This window comes from Lathamus discolor, chromosome 3 (assembly GCF_037157495.1).
Source record: "Lathamus discolor isolate bLatDis1 chromosome 3, bLatDis1.hap1, whole genome shotgun sequence".
Taxonomy (NCBI): domain Eukaryota; kingdom Metazoa; phylum Chordata; class Aves; order Psittaciformes; family Psittacidae; genus Lathamus; species Lathamus discolor.
The window spans coordinates 147,556,547-147,572,301 of NC_088886.1; the positions used below are offsets into that span (position 1 = coordinate 147,556,547).

The following is a 15,755-nucleotide window of genomic DNA, read 5'->3' on the forward strand; positions in this document are numbered from 1 at the left end:
CCCATTCTCTTAATGATAACTGAGCAGGACACCAGAGAAATGCCTGTTCTCAACAGGCGGGTGTCAGCTGCAGGTTCCCATAGCAGTGCATTTGTTTCCTATAAATTAACATTAGGTTCATTATGAAGTTTCCACGCTTGCTTTATAGTCCTTGCCCACAGTGCAATACTCCTGGTTGTAGGGTTGCTCTCTGACACCAAGGAAAAGCCATGGGTGCACAGATCCATATTTAACTGTTTCAGATCATCAGTTTCTCAGGCCAGGTTGCTTGGTTTCCTGTGAGGATCCACAAAAGACACTTCTGATCTTTGATTTATTCCATACCCTGTGCCAACAGCTGCACTTGTCAAGCACTGGGGCCGAATTCACATCTGGAAAAGAGTATGTTGTTTAAATCCCCTGGTTTGCTTTCAAAGTAACAGCATCTCTTTGGTATGTTGCAACGAATCCGGCGCTGGGTTTTAAGAAGTAAGGCTGGGGGTTGTGTTGTTTGGTGGGTTGTGGTTGGTTGGTATTTAACAAGACAGAGGAGTCTGCAAAGCAGAGAAGTCCTGGGTTTTGCAGGGTGGGGGTAGGGTGTTAAATCCTGAACAGAAACTAGGAAGAAGCCATCAGTGAATGAAGCTAAATGATAACACAGGTGTAATAAACCTAAACACGCTTTCTGCAAAGTCCAAGCTGCTTACTTTGCTCAGAACATTGGCCTTCTGGCCACCCCAAACTTCTCCCCTCCTCTCTTTTCTGGCCAACATCCTTCTGGTCCCAGACTATAATGTTAACCCCTTTCTCTCCTGCCAAATGTTATCTTTTATCATCCTTTCCTTGCTTCTTCCTTCCCACCCTTTCCAGGTGTGCCTAGATGCTCCCTCCAAAGCCATTTCCTTGCCCACTATGTACAGTAGCAATGTAAGGATCCTGTGGCAAGTGCTGCTGGCTTCTCTCACCCCCTCTTTTGCCTAGGAAGCCACTGGAGGTAGCAGCTCCTACCAAGAGGCATTCTGCTGCTGGCCTCGAAAGGCTGCACATGATACGTTTCAGGTAATGTGGCACCCGGGAAAGCTTACTTCTGTAGCACACCATCATATGGCAGGAGGGATGGACCTGCTCAGGGTTCTCCAGAGGAGGCCATGGAGATGCTGCAAGGCCTGGAGCAGCTCTGCTCTGGAGCCAGGCTGAGCGAGCTGGGCTGGGGCAGCCTGGAGAAGAGGAGGCTCCTGAAGGGGAGACCTGAGAGCAGCTCCAGTGCCTGAAGGGGCTGCAGGGAACCTGGAGAGGGGCTTGGGACAAGGGCCTGTAGGGACAGGCCAAGGGGAATGGCTTGAACCTGCCCGAGGGGAGACTGAGCTGAGCTCTTAGGCAGAAGCTCTTCCCTGTGAGGGTGCTGAGGCGCTGGCACAGGGTGCCCAGAGAAGCTGTGGCTGCCCCATCCCTGGCAGTGCTCAAGGCCAGGTTGGACACAGGGGCTCGGAGCAAGCTGCTCCAGTGGAAGGGGTCCCTGCCTGTGGCAGGGGCTGGAACTGGATGAGCTTTAAGGTCCCTTCCAACGCAAACCACTCTGTGAACATTAGGGCAAATTCCAGAGCCTTGGTGGCAGCATCCAAATGTTCCTACCTTGAGTAGTACCTGTGATCTGTAGATGGAGCCTCCCATCATCCAGTTCTGTTTGAAAGGTAGGAGGTGAGATATTTCCCTAGGAAGTCTCTCAAGTGCAAGTATTTTTCAGAGCACATTTTTGGCTTCTCTATTGATAAATGCCCTTGGGCTTGGATAGCTCTTCTGTGAGAAAACATTGCAATGGGAGAGATATAATAACTTGTGTGCTAATAGTGCCTTTCAGGTGTAAGGCATTTCTGCACAGATAAGACTTTGGGATGTATTTTATTCCCTTTGCGGTGTTTAACTATCAACAAATGTACATCCCTTTTCTGTGCTATTTAAGAAGAACTATTGGCTGGTGCATTATAGGTCTTTAGCAGCCTGTAAAGGAGCTTGAAGCAGGGTGAATTATACAGAAAAAAGAATCCTGCATCATGGAAAAGACAAATAAACACAATGGGTGTTTCAAACTTCCTGTGAGAACGCTCCACATTTGAGGTAGTCCTTGAAGTAGTTCAATATTTAGCCTAGGATGTGTAGACTTTATAAGCTGAACAGCTGAGTTCAGTGTATGTTAACACCTTATACTTCCCTTTCTGTAGGCAAGGAGGCATTCACCTGACTCAGGTTTTGAACCAGGGTATTGACTTGCTGAATTACAGCTGCTCCAAGTGGTTTCCTTCAACAGGGCTTTTGTTAACACATTTTGAGCTTCATTCATGCCTTGCCTTTGCATCCCAGAGTGACCGGTACCAATGGATGCCAAGCCAAAAAAGACGCAGTCATCCATGGAGAGAGGATGATGGAACAAGGAGCTTTCCCACCACATGGAATTTGTTCCTGCCTATGAGGATAAGGCTCCAGTCACTTCAAACAGTGAGCTCCCTGCTAAAGGTAACATGATAAAAAAGCCAAGAGCCTTTCTGGTGGGGTAGGACCAAACCCCACAACAATTCGTCAGTCTCTGGATATTTTGCTCCTGCTTCCAAACAGGAGTTTCTAAGATCTTTTCCAAACCTGTGATTATTTTTACTGAAAACTGCTCATCTTTCCTTAAAGACTTGTCTTTATTTAAAAGTAAAGGAGGGGAAAAAACCAAAAGACCCCAAACGAACCCTGAAGCTTATTAAAAATAGCAAATAAGTAATGCATAAACAGTAATTTGGAACTGCTTTACCATAGTATCCATCCATATTATATATGTATGTTTAGATATATTTTTGTGCATCCATATTATATATATAGTTATGAATCCATACTATATATATATATGTTTATATATACAGTTATCTATTGTTATTCTATATGTATGTTTAGATACATATTTTATACTGTTATGAATGCATATTATATATATTTTTATCAATATATACTATAGATTTATATACTGTTTATAGAAATATATAATATGGATACATAACAGTATAGAATATATATCTAAATATGTAAAATATATAAACATATGTATAATATGGATACCTAATATAAAATATATAAGTTGATATATACTGGTATTTATCCATATTATATATGTAAGTTTAGATACATACTGTTATGTATCTATATTATATAGGGACATATTATATTATATTATATAGGGACTGTAGTGACAGGACAAGGGGTAATGGGTTAAGACTTAAACAGGGGAAGTTTAGATTGGATCTAAGGAGGAAATTCTTTCCTGTAAGGGTGGTGAGGCACTGGGATGGGTTGCCCAGGGAGGTTGTGAGTGCTCCATCCCTGGCAGTGTTCAAGGCCAGGTTGGATGAAGCCTTGGGTGGGATGGTTTAGTGCGAGGTGTCCCTGCCCATGGCAGGGGGGTTGGAACTGGATGATCCTAAGGTCCTTTCCAACCCGAACTATTCTATGATTCTATGTTTTTAGATATAATTATATCTATCCATATACATAAGTTTTTATATATGTATACACATTAAAAATATTTAAACATGTAAAAATTTTCAACCTTTTTCTTAGACTTTTTAACATTCATGAGTTTAATACTAGGGCGGATTTACTGTGACTTGTTCCTGATTCCTACTTTGGTCACTTCTGAAATCAAGCAATTCTCCTGACATCTCTTTCTTGTGCAGCACTGAAGTTATCAGAAAACAGCAGATGTGAGGGATTCATGGTGGAGCTTTCATTGGGAATATTGGTATCTACGTGGTTTCCCACCTTCAGGTCCAAACCAAGCAGTTAAGTCAGTTTTGCACATTAACGATTTTATGGTCCCAGTTTGATTTTATAATATTCCCTGGAAGAATTAGGTTTGAATTCAGACACATGGGAAGCTGCTTCCGCCTGCTCGGTTGGCTCCTTATTAAAGGTTATTCCACTTTTTGTAGCAGAAAAGACTTCGTATTTGTCTGTGTTACTGTAGTTGTCGGCATCCTCCATTTCTTAGTGGCAGCTCATAGAATCCCAGACTGGTTTGGGTTGGAAGGGAGCTTAAAGCTCATCCAGTTCCAACCCCTGCCATGGGCAGGGACCCCTTCCACTGGAGCAGCTTGCTCCAAGCCCTGTCCACCCTGGCCTTGAGCACTGCCAGGGATGGGGCAACCTAACAGTTAACAGCCTTTCATCTCACCTAATGGTATGTAAGTTCATCAGGCCCCTGGTTATCAGGTGCCTGGTAAAGATTCACTTAAATAATCACAGATTGCTGGTTGGTTCATGAATTTAATCGGCTTGTAATTAAAACATTGGCTGTGCTCGATTTCCACTATTAGTCCTTGTTGCATTTTCCCCTGTTAGCTTTGGAAATGATGGGGTTTTTCCCTCGGAAAGTATCTGTGCGTATTTAAATCGCTTTTCAAACCACCCTGTATGTGCTGCATGAGCAGAGGGCGCAGAGGCCTCTGTCCGGCCCTGGCAGTTGCGCGGATAAATGGGCTCAGCTCTGCTGGGGCATGGCTGAAGGCTGTTTTCTCTTCTCCTTTCGGTTGATTCGCCTTCTGCTCATTGCTGGTACCCACCTCACCCTGCGGCTCCGAGCATCTCGGGCGCAGTGAAGGGGGCCGGGAGACGCCTCCCAGTGTCTTCGGGTCCCTGAGGCGTGTTCCCAAGGGGAATTTCTCGGCACCGCTTTGTATTCCCGGCAGGGCATTTGCAGGCATGTATCGCTTCACCCTTTCTCCCAGCGGACGGGCTGACAGCATCATCTCCCCGTCCGCTTCTTATCGCCAATGGAAATGTTATCCGTGAGTACTTTAGATTGCCTTTCCCGTAATTCCTGAAGTGGAGAAGAGAGTTCAACAGCCCCCTTTATCCCCTCGAGTTGGCAAGGGCATGTTACCAGCCTTCCTGGCACTCTTAAAGCGGGTTTACGGTGCTGAACAACCAAGTTTAACAGCCGTTTGGTGCTAAACGGGCGCTTCAACAGCTCCGCGCCAGCAACGGGCAGGGCCCCTTTGCCCCTGAAAGACAAGGCGGCGGAAGGAGACGGCGGGTTATAGCCGGGGCTGGAGCCGGTAACGGGGGACAAGGGGGTGTCAGGGCGCGGAGGGGGGGCTCTTTCTGCCCGGGGGGGCCGTACCCACCGCCGCCGCTCCGCCCCACCGGCCGCGCCGCCCCTCTCGCCGCCTCTTAAAGCCGCCGTCCCGCGGCCCGGCGCTCACCGCCCCTCGCCGCCCGCCGCCGTCCCGCCGCGATGCTGCTGCGGGGCTGGAGCCTGCTGCCGCCGGTGCTGCCTCCGCTGCTGCTGCTGCTGGCGGGGCCGCTGCCCCCCCCCGCCGCCGCCGCCGCGCCGCCGGCCGCCTGCCCGGAGCGCTGCGATCGGTCGCGCTGCCCGCCGCTGCCCGCCTCCTGCCCCGGCGGAGCGGTGCTGGACGGCTGCGGCTGCTGCCGCGTCTGCGGGGCGGAGGAGGGCGAGCCCTGCGGCGGCGGTGGCGGCGGCGGCCCGCCCTGCGGTGAGGGGCTCCAGTGCGTGGTGCCGCCCGGCGCCGGGGTCCCGGCCTCGGCCACCGTGCGCAAGCGGGCGGCGGCCGGGCGCTGCCTGTGCTCCAGCGCCGAGCCCGTCTGCGGTAGCGATGCTGTTACCTACGCCAGCCAGTGCCAGCTGCGGGCCGCCAGCCGCCGGGCAGAGAGCCTTCGGCAGCCGCCCATCATCGCCATCCAGCGCGGAGCATGCGGGCAGGGTAAGGGCGCAGCGGAGATGGGGAGAGCGGGGACCGCAGGGACGGGACGCTGCGATGGGGCTGCGGTCCCATCGTTCTCTGTTCCCTTTGCCCGGACTGGGGCTCCTGGCTGGACCAGGGAGGAGAGGGGCCAAGGAAAGGGCTGGCTCCAGCCTGGTGCTCCGGTTCAGTGAGAAAGTAGAGCGGGAATGCAGCGCTGGGCTTCGTCTGCCAAGTGTCAGGGGAAAACAGCCCTATATCCAACTTTAAACATCTCCGCCCTCGCCCGTCCCTCCGCCTGCAGAAGGGATGCTGCCGGGCTGGAGCATGAGGGAAGCTGGTTGCAAACCCGCAGAAGCCGGTGCGGGACTACAAGAAATGTGGGAGAAATCCCTGATTGCGGTCCCGCCCGGGCGCTGTGTCCCGGAGAAATGCCCCGGGAAGTAAAGCCGGGAATGCCACAGCTCTGAAAAGCTGGATCGATGATCAGATGCCGGCAGAGCAGGATCTCCTTGCTCGTTTTAGCGGATGCTCTTGGTTATCATCGCTGATAAGGTAGCTAAAGAGGGGGATGCTTGTAGCTGAACAGCGTGCTACTCTGACCCTGGGGTGGGCTTTTAGTTTTGTCTTTGGAGGCTCGAGAAGTAACAACACACCTGAGGATTTATCCTATAGCATTCCTATTATTTAGTTGTTATTTTAGTCGAATCGGATGTAACTTGAGTACTTGGAGCCGCCGGATGGATGCGGGTTGTTTGTAAACTGCATCAGGACACGTTGTTTGGTTATGAAACTGGCTGTGCAGATGCAGTTGATGGAGTCTGCCAGTGAAGTGTTCAGGCTTGTAGGGATGAGGAGTGCAGGATGTGACACGTGAAGGCAAAACCTTCCTGTAGGATCAACAGGGGATGATCTTCACAAGATACAATCCATAATACAGGCTGGCTTAAACCCTGTAAGCTGTGGCTGCACACTGCTTCCAAGCCACTCAGTTCAGGGGGTAATATGTGAAAATTAGCATGAATTCCACCTTTATTTCTGGACTTAGTTCTAGTAAGTCAATGCTGTTCCACTGAGGGTTGATTCTTTGGGCTAGGTTGTGCCGTTTCTGCATTTCTTTCTTTAAAAACGAGGCCTTTCCTAGATTTAGCCATCATTTCCCCAGCAGAAGCATATTCTGATGTATAGTGACTATACGTTCAGCTTGCTGGTCCTCCACTACAGATCAAACTTAGGGCTCTGGTATTGATACAATCGATTTCTTGTACCACTGGTTTCCCCCTCGGTTTCAAAGCTGTGTTGTGCTCCATGGAACAGCGCTGGCATTTACTGACACTGGAGACAATTCAAGCTTTCACGCTGCAGTTTCCTGATCTCCAGTATAATATAATGCCTTGTGAGCTTTATTCTCAATTCATGAAACCAGTGTTGTTTTCTTGGTCTGTTCTGCTGAATGCTTGCAGAATTCAGGCTGTGTTGGAGCTGGAGGTAACATGGGCCTTTGGTGCGTTGTATGGACAATGCACAGCCTGCATATAGACCTTGTAGAGGAAAATAGCATGGAGAAGAGAAGGGGAGACCTGAGAGCAGCTCCAGTGCCTAAAGGGGCTGCAGGAAACCTGGAGAGGGGCTTGGGACAAGGGCCTGTAGGGACAGGCCAAGGGGAATGGCTTGAACCTGCCCGAGGGGAGACTGAGCTGAGCTCTTAGGCAGAAGCTCTTCCCTGTGAGGGTGCTGAGGCGCTGGCACAGGGTGCCCAGAGAAGCTGTGGCTGCCCCATCCCTGGCAGTGCTCAAGGCCAGGTTGGACACAGGGGCTTGGAGCAAGCTGCTCCAGTGGAAGGGATCCCTGCCCGTGGCAGAGGGGTTGGAGCTGGAGGAGCTTTAAGGTCCCTTCCAACACAAAAACCATTCTAGGGTTCTATGAAAAATCCACTGCAGCAGATACACACCATGTGTACATCCAGACAACGGTTCTGTCCCATTGCACCTCTGCCTGGAGTGATGCTCATTTTCTATATCACTAGTTACAAAAGGAAGGTGCTGGAGAAGCGGACCAGCAGCACGTGTTTATTCCTAGACCACAGCAAACATTCCTGCACGCAAAGCTTTTTTTCATATATAAAGAGCTTAAAGCAAAAAGAAATGGAGAGGAGGCTGCAAAGTGCCATTCCCTGGGGGTGCTGTTTGAAAAGCCATCGCCTCATACATGGCTCCTTAGAGTTGTTAATTTTGAATTTCAGTTTGAGTTCATTTTCAGGAGTGCTTTTGCTACCTAGAGATGGAGTTATCTTTGGTAAAGCATTTCTATGCTTCCGTAGGAACATATCTGTATAAATAACTTGGTGAACACACTGCAGTGGCCCAGGGAGATGAGGGAATGTGGAGAAAGTGTTTGGAAAGCACTTTTGTTGTTGTTAAGTTTCACATCACTTTAAAAGTTGGTCGAGTTCAATATTCTGTAGATTGCATAAAAGACAGTAAAGCTTTTTGTCTTCATCAATTTTCATCTAGTAAAGTCCACTGCTGGTGCTGATTCGGTACCCCGGGGTTTCTCAGTGCATCTTTTCAAATGCTGGTCAAATTTATGAGAGGACGCAGGAGAGGCAGGAGAAGGCTTCTTTGGGTCTGTGTGCGTAAGGGGGATGTATTCCTATGCAAAAATCATAGAATCACTGGTTTGGGTGGAAGGGACCTTAAAGCTCATCCAGTTCCAACCCCTGCCACAGGCAGGGACCCCTTCCACTGGAGCAGCTTGCTCCAAGCCCCTGTGTCCAACCTGGCCTTGAGCACTGCCAGGGATGGGGCAGCCACAGCTTCTCTGGGCACCCTGTGCCAGCGCCTCAGCACCCTCATACTAAGGAATGGCAATCACGGGTCTTAAAATAAGCCAAGGCAAATTTCACAAGCCTCAGCCCTAAGCACTGCTGAGAGGATGGGTGCAGTCAGCTGGTACCGAGGTGCTGAGCAGGTCTCCTGCACTGTGGTGATGTGCTCTGGAGTGCGGGATCAGCCTGCAGCTCACTCTGAGAGCCAGACAGAGCACAGAAAGGGCAAAACAGGCTCCATATGCAGAAGCTCCATCCATGCACGTGAGTGCTCCATCCCTGGCAGTGTTCAAGGCCAGGTTGGACAGAGCCTTGTGTGACATGGTTTAGTGTGAGGTGTCCCTGCCCATGGCAGGGGGGTTGGAACTGGATGATCTTAAGGTCCTTTCCAACCCGAACTATTCTATGATTCTAAGCTCCTGTACCAGCAAGGAGAGAGAGGAAAGCATCAGTTAAATCAGGACATGCTTCAATTAAATTAGTATGGAATGGGAGGAGGGCTGACGCGTGTTCACCTCTGCTGAAGTCAGATGAGGCAAGTGACGGGCAGGGTGGCCAATAGACCACTTTCATTAGTGCTGCAGCTGTCACGTATCTCCTTCACCTTCCATGAAGGAGATGAGAGATGTCGGTAGGAGGCATTCAGATCTGCAGCACGGTGTGTGTTGGTACATGGAACGGAGGTGAATGTCCTCTGAGCATAAACCACATCTGTGTAAAGCCCGTCCCACACGCAGGAGTGAGGTCAGTGCAACGAGACCTCAATATTCGGTGTGCTGAGGCTCAGCGTGCTGGGAGGATGTTTTCTTTTTCTTCTGCAAATACGGTTTTGTTGCTCTTAATTCCCTCCTGCTGACCAAGGGATGAAGGCTTGGGATGTTCAACACGCAACTTAAACCAGTGCTCCTTCCCCTCCTCACTTCTCCCAGCAAACGCTGGCAGGCGTTTTAGGACAGTGCCCTTCTCTGCATGCTGTGCTCTGCACACTGTAAAACACAGACTGACCTGGATCTCTCCTTTGACCAGACCGAGGAGGAGGAAGTTCCTCGTGGTTACTCCCAGTTCCTAACTTTCTTCTGCCCCCTTTTATTTTTTAACCAGATTTTTATGGTTTCATATTTTTATTGGGTTTCCTATGTCTGATGTGGTCTCCCAGTAACCTCAGCAGCCCCCAGCGTGCTAGAGTCTGCCATAGGCGCTTCATACTTCCCTGCTGCAGGCGTGCTCACACCATGATGTCCTCTCTGCTTTAGATTAAGCAGCTCATTACTGCTTGCTGTGGGGGAAGACGGAGGTGAGTTTAGGGGTAACTCAGTTCTAGAAAGGTGTGTATCGCTGACAGGCACAAACCTTACTATTTCCCTTCACATTACATTATCACTTCATAGTTCCAGAGATAGGGGGGAGGAGAAAAATGCCATCGTTCAAACTCAGTTTCTTGCAAAGTGGCTGACTTTGTATTTTGAAATGCGCGCAAAGTGCATCCAAGTGACTGTGTGTCATTATTTGATAGAGGAGAAGGACCTCCACGGTCAATAAATCACTTGTCATTAATGGAGCCCTTTAAAACCAGAGTGAGAATGCGATCCATGCAGCAGAGGATGGGAAAGAGCAGTAGATGGACCTGCCTGAATTCCTTGGCTGGCACGCAGGCAGGGCTAACGGGCTGGCAGTGCTAAGCCTTGCAGGAATGAATAATCAGGGCAGGAAAAGAAACTCAGCTGAGAAACCTGGGAAGGCCGGGAACAAAGCCAGGTATTTATCAGGAGGAAAGCCGATATTGTTGTTACGAACTCAGCTCTCAGCTGCTTCCCAAATGATAACAACGGGCCTACGATGGTTAGCGCGGTGGAGCTATGGTGGGAGAGCACTGCAGGTGGCTTGGCACGTGTGGAGTCTATTGGAAACAACCTGGGAGGACCGGGTGGCGAGGAACCGATGCACAAACGAGTGTTTCAAGTTTTCTTTAGCTGCCTTCACCTCCCTCGGTCGTTGTGTTTGGGTGGTCTGAAAGTCGTTCCCTTTGGATTTTCCTCAGTCTCTTTTGCAGCAGCAGGAGGAGGGGAGGGAAGGAAGAGACAGCTGAAGGCAATGGAAATAAATAGCAACGTATTTCCAGAAGAGAACCGATTCCCAAGTGTGGGATTAAAAAGCTTTTCCAAAGCCAAGTATTCAGCTCTGAGAGGAGGGAGCTGTAAGAAGTGGTTTGTCTGAAGCAGCTCACCTTTTCCCCTCTCCGCAACTAGGTTTCCTTCCCGGGGAGCCAGCAGTCATTCTGCAGTCTTTAGACTTCAAACAGCCAGGTCAGTAAATACAGATTTGGAACAAGGAAAGATTCAATCCTTTCATCTTCTGGGCTTTGAAATTTAAAGGGTACCTGTGGACTGGACAAGGGATACTTACAGCCGTGAGTAAGCAGCAGGAGCCTTATTAAGCAGAGTTCGGATGTGATGGAGCAGTTAAAGGAAAGGTTTTGCCATCCAAGAAATGGGAGAAGCTGGAAAATATTTTTCAAACGTGGATTTGTGTGTGCTTGGAGCGGAGGAAACAGAAACGGGGTGCTGGGGAGCTTAACTTTCGTTGCAAACAGGGTCATTCCTCACTCCCTTAAACTGCTGGGGCCTCTAGGATCCTGGGCTGGACTTGGCAGTAAGTCAGTCCCACAGCATTTGTAACTGGGCCCGTGTGAGTATCTAGTATTATGTTGGAGGCTGTGTTCAGGACTTAGGAAGAAAGACAGACTTTATTTTGCCTGCTGGATACAGGTCCTTGTGATTCCCAGATGGGTTCAGAGAGAAGAATATAACTGAAAAATAAATCTCAACTTCCCTATATTGAGAGGCAGTAAAAGAATTCATTGGTCTTGTACTAACTGATGGTGTGGACCTCATATCTGTAGGTACAGGAGACTTGCATCTTGAACTTGTAAGACAGGACACAGGCAACTGGTTATTTTATCTCAAGGTTTAGTGATTTGAGAAGATCTTGGCTGCCACATTTTAGTGACTGGAGATGAATTGGGCAACTCGACAGGCTGGAATTTCTGGGTTAATATCAGATACGCTGGTGCCCTGATAAGACAAAGCACAGGGTTGGAAGCCAGCTGGGTTGCGCAATGCATTGTGAGTGATCTGCCAGGAGCTTGTTGCTGGAGACAAGAATGTGTGCATGCGCATGAGCACGCGTTGCAACAGCACATGTACATGTGTGTGATGTGTGAGTAGATCCGTTAGCTTTTATCGTACAGTAACTGCAGCCTGGCACCAGGACGGTAGCTGGTCCTGTTGGTGCAAGCGGTGGTGAGTTAATGGCACCAGTGTTAGGGCAGTGGCATTGCTATGCTACAGGCACCCCCTGAAAACTTTCTGTTCCTAGTTAACCAAACTGTCTTCTTACATCTCTCATTTTCCCCCATCAAATTCTACCAGGGTTTCTCAGTCGTTCCATTTCCCTGCCTGTTTCTGATGAGGTGGGAAGAGGGACGACAAGCAGCCAATAGCTCCTATATCCAGTTTTGCTGATGAAGATGTGGCTGTCCCATCCCTGGAAGTGCTCAAGGCCAGGTTGGACGGGGCTTGGAGCAAGCTGCTGTAGTGGAAGGTGCCCCTGCCTGTGGCAGAGGGTTGCAACTTTAAGGTCTTTTCCAATACAAACCATTCTATGGCTCTATGAAATATCAGTGAGGCAGAGCTGCAGTGATTATAATTCACAACCACTTTGTGTTTCTGGTAGCAATTGGATTTGCATGTATTTTTATTGACAAGCAAGTGATGGATATAATAATGCATATTACGTGTAGTAACCATGCATGGAAGTTATCCAGTGGCCTAAACTCTGAAGCAGTTTCTTCAGCAGAGCATTAGCAGAAGCTCACAATATTTTATCCAGAGGCCGACGTCGTTACCCCACGTTACAGATAGTGAATCTAGGGCAGAGGAAGATAAAGAGCTTTGCTCAAGGTCAGCCACTTAAGCCAGTAGCAGAGCTGAGAGCAAACTGAGCTTTGGAGGCCCTGCTCCTTTCTCTGCCCCTTGCCAGCATTGCTGCTCCATTTTCCATGACTTTTCTTTTCCATTACTCTATTTCTTAAACTTGCAGACTGCAGTTTTGGCTCTGCCTGCACGCAGCATCGATGATCTGTCAATCCGCATCTGCGGAAAGTCGTTCTGGAGAGGGAAAGAAGTGGGAGGGCCTGAGCACTGACGAGGAAGAGAAACCCAAATTACTCTTTCCCCTCCCACCATCCCTCCCCCGAAATAAACACAACCCCCCCAGCAATCTCATACTTCAACCTCTGTGGTGGTAAAGGGATGATTCATACCTTTTTCCAGGGCAACGTATGCGCTGTTTGGCATTGCCTGCCCGTTCTGTATCAGAGGTCTGCGTGTAGACCTCTATCTATAGAGGTAAAGCTTGGCTAAGCCTTGTTTTCATTTGTATCCAGACAGTAAAAGTGGGCAAGCAGAAACCACTTACAAATAAAAGACAAAAGATATTCAGGCCTGTAAAATAAAGCAGAATAGATGTGTGGATAAAAAAGCCACTATGTAAAGAGTTAATGTTTATAGGGAGCTGCGAATATAGCAATTAGAACTCTAGATAGCATAGAAATATGCATATTTGAGAGGGTGAAATAGAAACCTGCACTTCTTATAACCTTTCAGGAGAAACCATACATGCAGGGGAGCAGGGCACTGTGTGACGGTGGCTGTGTCACCGGTGGCAGTGCCACCTCCTTTCTGTAGCCCTCGAAATAGGATGGCAGAAGTGCTGTCCGCATTCCTCCGGGTTCGTTCCCCAACCACTCACTGTTTTCTAATGTCTACATTAAATCTGGACTGTCTTAAGAGTGGTTCTTTAGGACGGTTGTAGAAAATACCTCCAGATGCAGAGGGATTTGTTTAATACGTAGATATTGTGGGGTTTGTGATGTAGTTGCACTGGGTTTATGTACAGTTGTGAAGCCCCAGACTAGGAGGGGTGTGTGCGTTTTACTGCTGTTTTGAGGGGTTTAGATAGATCTGATCCTTCTGTGTATTATCTCTGGTCACTGCCACAGCAGTGGCGAAATCAATGCCTTCTCCAGCTGCAGAGGAGCAGCATCTTCAGAGGCTTTTTTTAGCCTTGCATCTGAAGAGGCTTTTTTTAGGTTTCTTTTTAGAGAAAAAGAATGTTTAAAAAGCATGAAAACAAGAACTTGTTTTTATTCCCTGGTGCCTGCGCAGCAGGGTTCCTGGAAGTTGAAACTGAATCTCTCTTAAGCAGGGATTTCGTCTAAAGATGCAGCAGGAAAGTTTCTCACATACTTAAAATGAGACCTTAATGGTTTTGTAATGTTAAGAGGAGTTTTCAAGATCAGGCAGCTGCTGGATACAAGTAGGATATAGGAATCACCACGTTGTTGTTACTTAATAGGCATTTTGAGGTTGTTTTGCCGGTTCACTGCCGGTGATGTGCGGAGCTGGGAGGTAGAGCAGGGTGATGACCCGACTTGGAAGGGATGTAAACTGAGCAGGGCTGGAAAAAGGAGAGGAGAAATTATTCCTGACTCATCTGTTGTATTTTCAGCCTTCAGCAGAGCAGAGAATACGACGTCTGCTCTAACGGCTTTAACCTGTTGACTGAAATCCTCTTTTCATCTGTCTGCAGGAAATCAGGCAGACTCTTTTCCACAACTACCTGACTTATATTTCTTAGTGTTTCCAGTTTAGACAGGACTACTGGTAATGATGTTTTGGAGCTCAGCACTCTTTACCCTTGTCCTGAATTGCTCTTCGCCCTTTTGGTATCTGAGCATCCTCCTTCACCCTGCCTGCCCTCCTCATCCTCCAGACAGAGCAGTCTGCTGGCGTGGCCACCCGTAGCCATGCATCTTTGTCACAGGGCCGCTGGCTCGCAATTAGTTTGTCATCTCCTCCAGTGAGCCCGGGCTCAGCATTGTATTAATATGGCAATGGCGCTGCGGGAACAGCGTGTTCCACCTCGCAGGGCTGCGTTCCTCCGGCCCGGGGCTCCAGGGCTGGCTGTTTATGCACGGGTTGGTTTCCTCCCACCTCACCGCTGGTGTTTACAGAAGGAATCGCAGTTTCCTGTTGTGTTAGATGGAGCTGTCGCTCCGCTCTGGATTCCTGCCCTCCCTGCTTATGCTTGAATTGCTTTTGAGCCTCATCAGCTTGCAAGTCTATTGCTTTTGCTCGCTACTGCTGTAATGGTGAGACTCTATTTGCAGGGGCAGCCGGTGCCCTTGGTTTATAGAAGCATTTCTGGCATTTCTGAGAGGCTTTATGGACATATTTTCTCCCTGTGAGGTTCTGCAGGGGTTGCTGAAGCCCGAGACTATTCCTGTGAGACAGAATAGGGGTTGTGCCCGTTTTAAAGATAAATCTGAGTGTTCTAATTTCTTTGCACAAGTTGCATAGAGATTCAGTAACACAGTTTAAGACGCACACGTCCTGAGTGTTCCTCCTTCTGCGGAACGTTTTGACTGACTTCTATCTGGCAATTCAGTGGTTGAGTTGCAACAGAAGACGCTGTGTATCTGATTCATTGACTACTTATTCTGCCTTATAGACAAAAAGTAAGAAAAGCTCCTGTTTGGCTAAGAATTAAAGTTTCAATCTAAAGTTATATAGGAACTTGCTGCAAGAAAGCTGCAGGCACATCCCCCCCCGACCAATTTCAATGGCAAGAAAGCCTTGAATTACATTGGGTCTGGATACCAAAGAGGGCTGTTTCATACTGAGAATGGCGCTGGACCAAAGAGGCTGCAGCAAAGTTCTCTGAAGGCTCTGTGCTTTACAGTTTGCTTATCTTCAAATCCCTCTTTTTGATTGTTTTATAAATGCAGAAGAGCTGTGTATGTGTTGTGCTCTTCGTGTAGCCTGGTCATTCTTGTTACGATTGCTTTTGCCTATTCATACATTTGCTTCTTCCATAACTTACCCTCTTAAAACACTGATCAGGGTAAGCATCAATTTGTGGCTAGGATGGGAATAGGGTGCGCACTGAGACCAAGCGGTCCTGTGCATCACAGCAGCCTCTGCACCACCAGCAAGAGCATCCTGCAGCTGGTGGGCTTTGCCTACACTTTCACACCCTTTTCCCTCAAAAACCAGTAAAATCAGCTTTTGTTCTTGAGAATATCAGCTAAAACATGCAATTTATTCTCCTTCATTTTTGTACTCAAACATGCTATGTGAGAGAGCACACACTGG

At 48.5% G+C, this 15,755-nt stretch overlaps 1 protein-coding gene across 1 annotated transcript in view; it reads left to right on the top strand.

Moving 5' to 3' along the window:
- Window positions 1–5,229: 5,229 nt before the first annotated feature.
- Window positions 5,230–15,755, top strand: part of HTRA1 (HtrA serine peptidase 1) — a 35,491-nt gene continuing 24,965 nt past the window's right edge. The window contains exon 1 of the mRNA XM_065672425.1: window positions 5,230–5,735. Within this exon, the coding sequence (XP_065528497.1) occupies window positions 5,249–5,735 (487 nt within the window). The 5' untranslated portion in view covers window positions 5,230–5,248. The remainder of the gene's footprint in view (window positions 5,736–15,755) is intronic.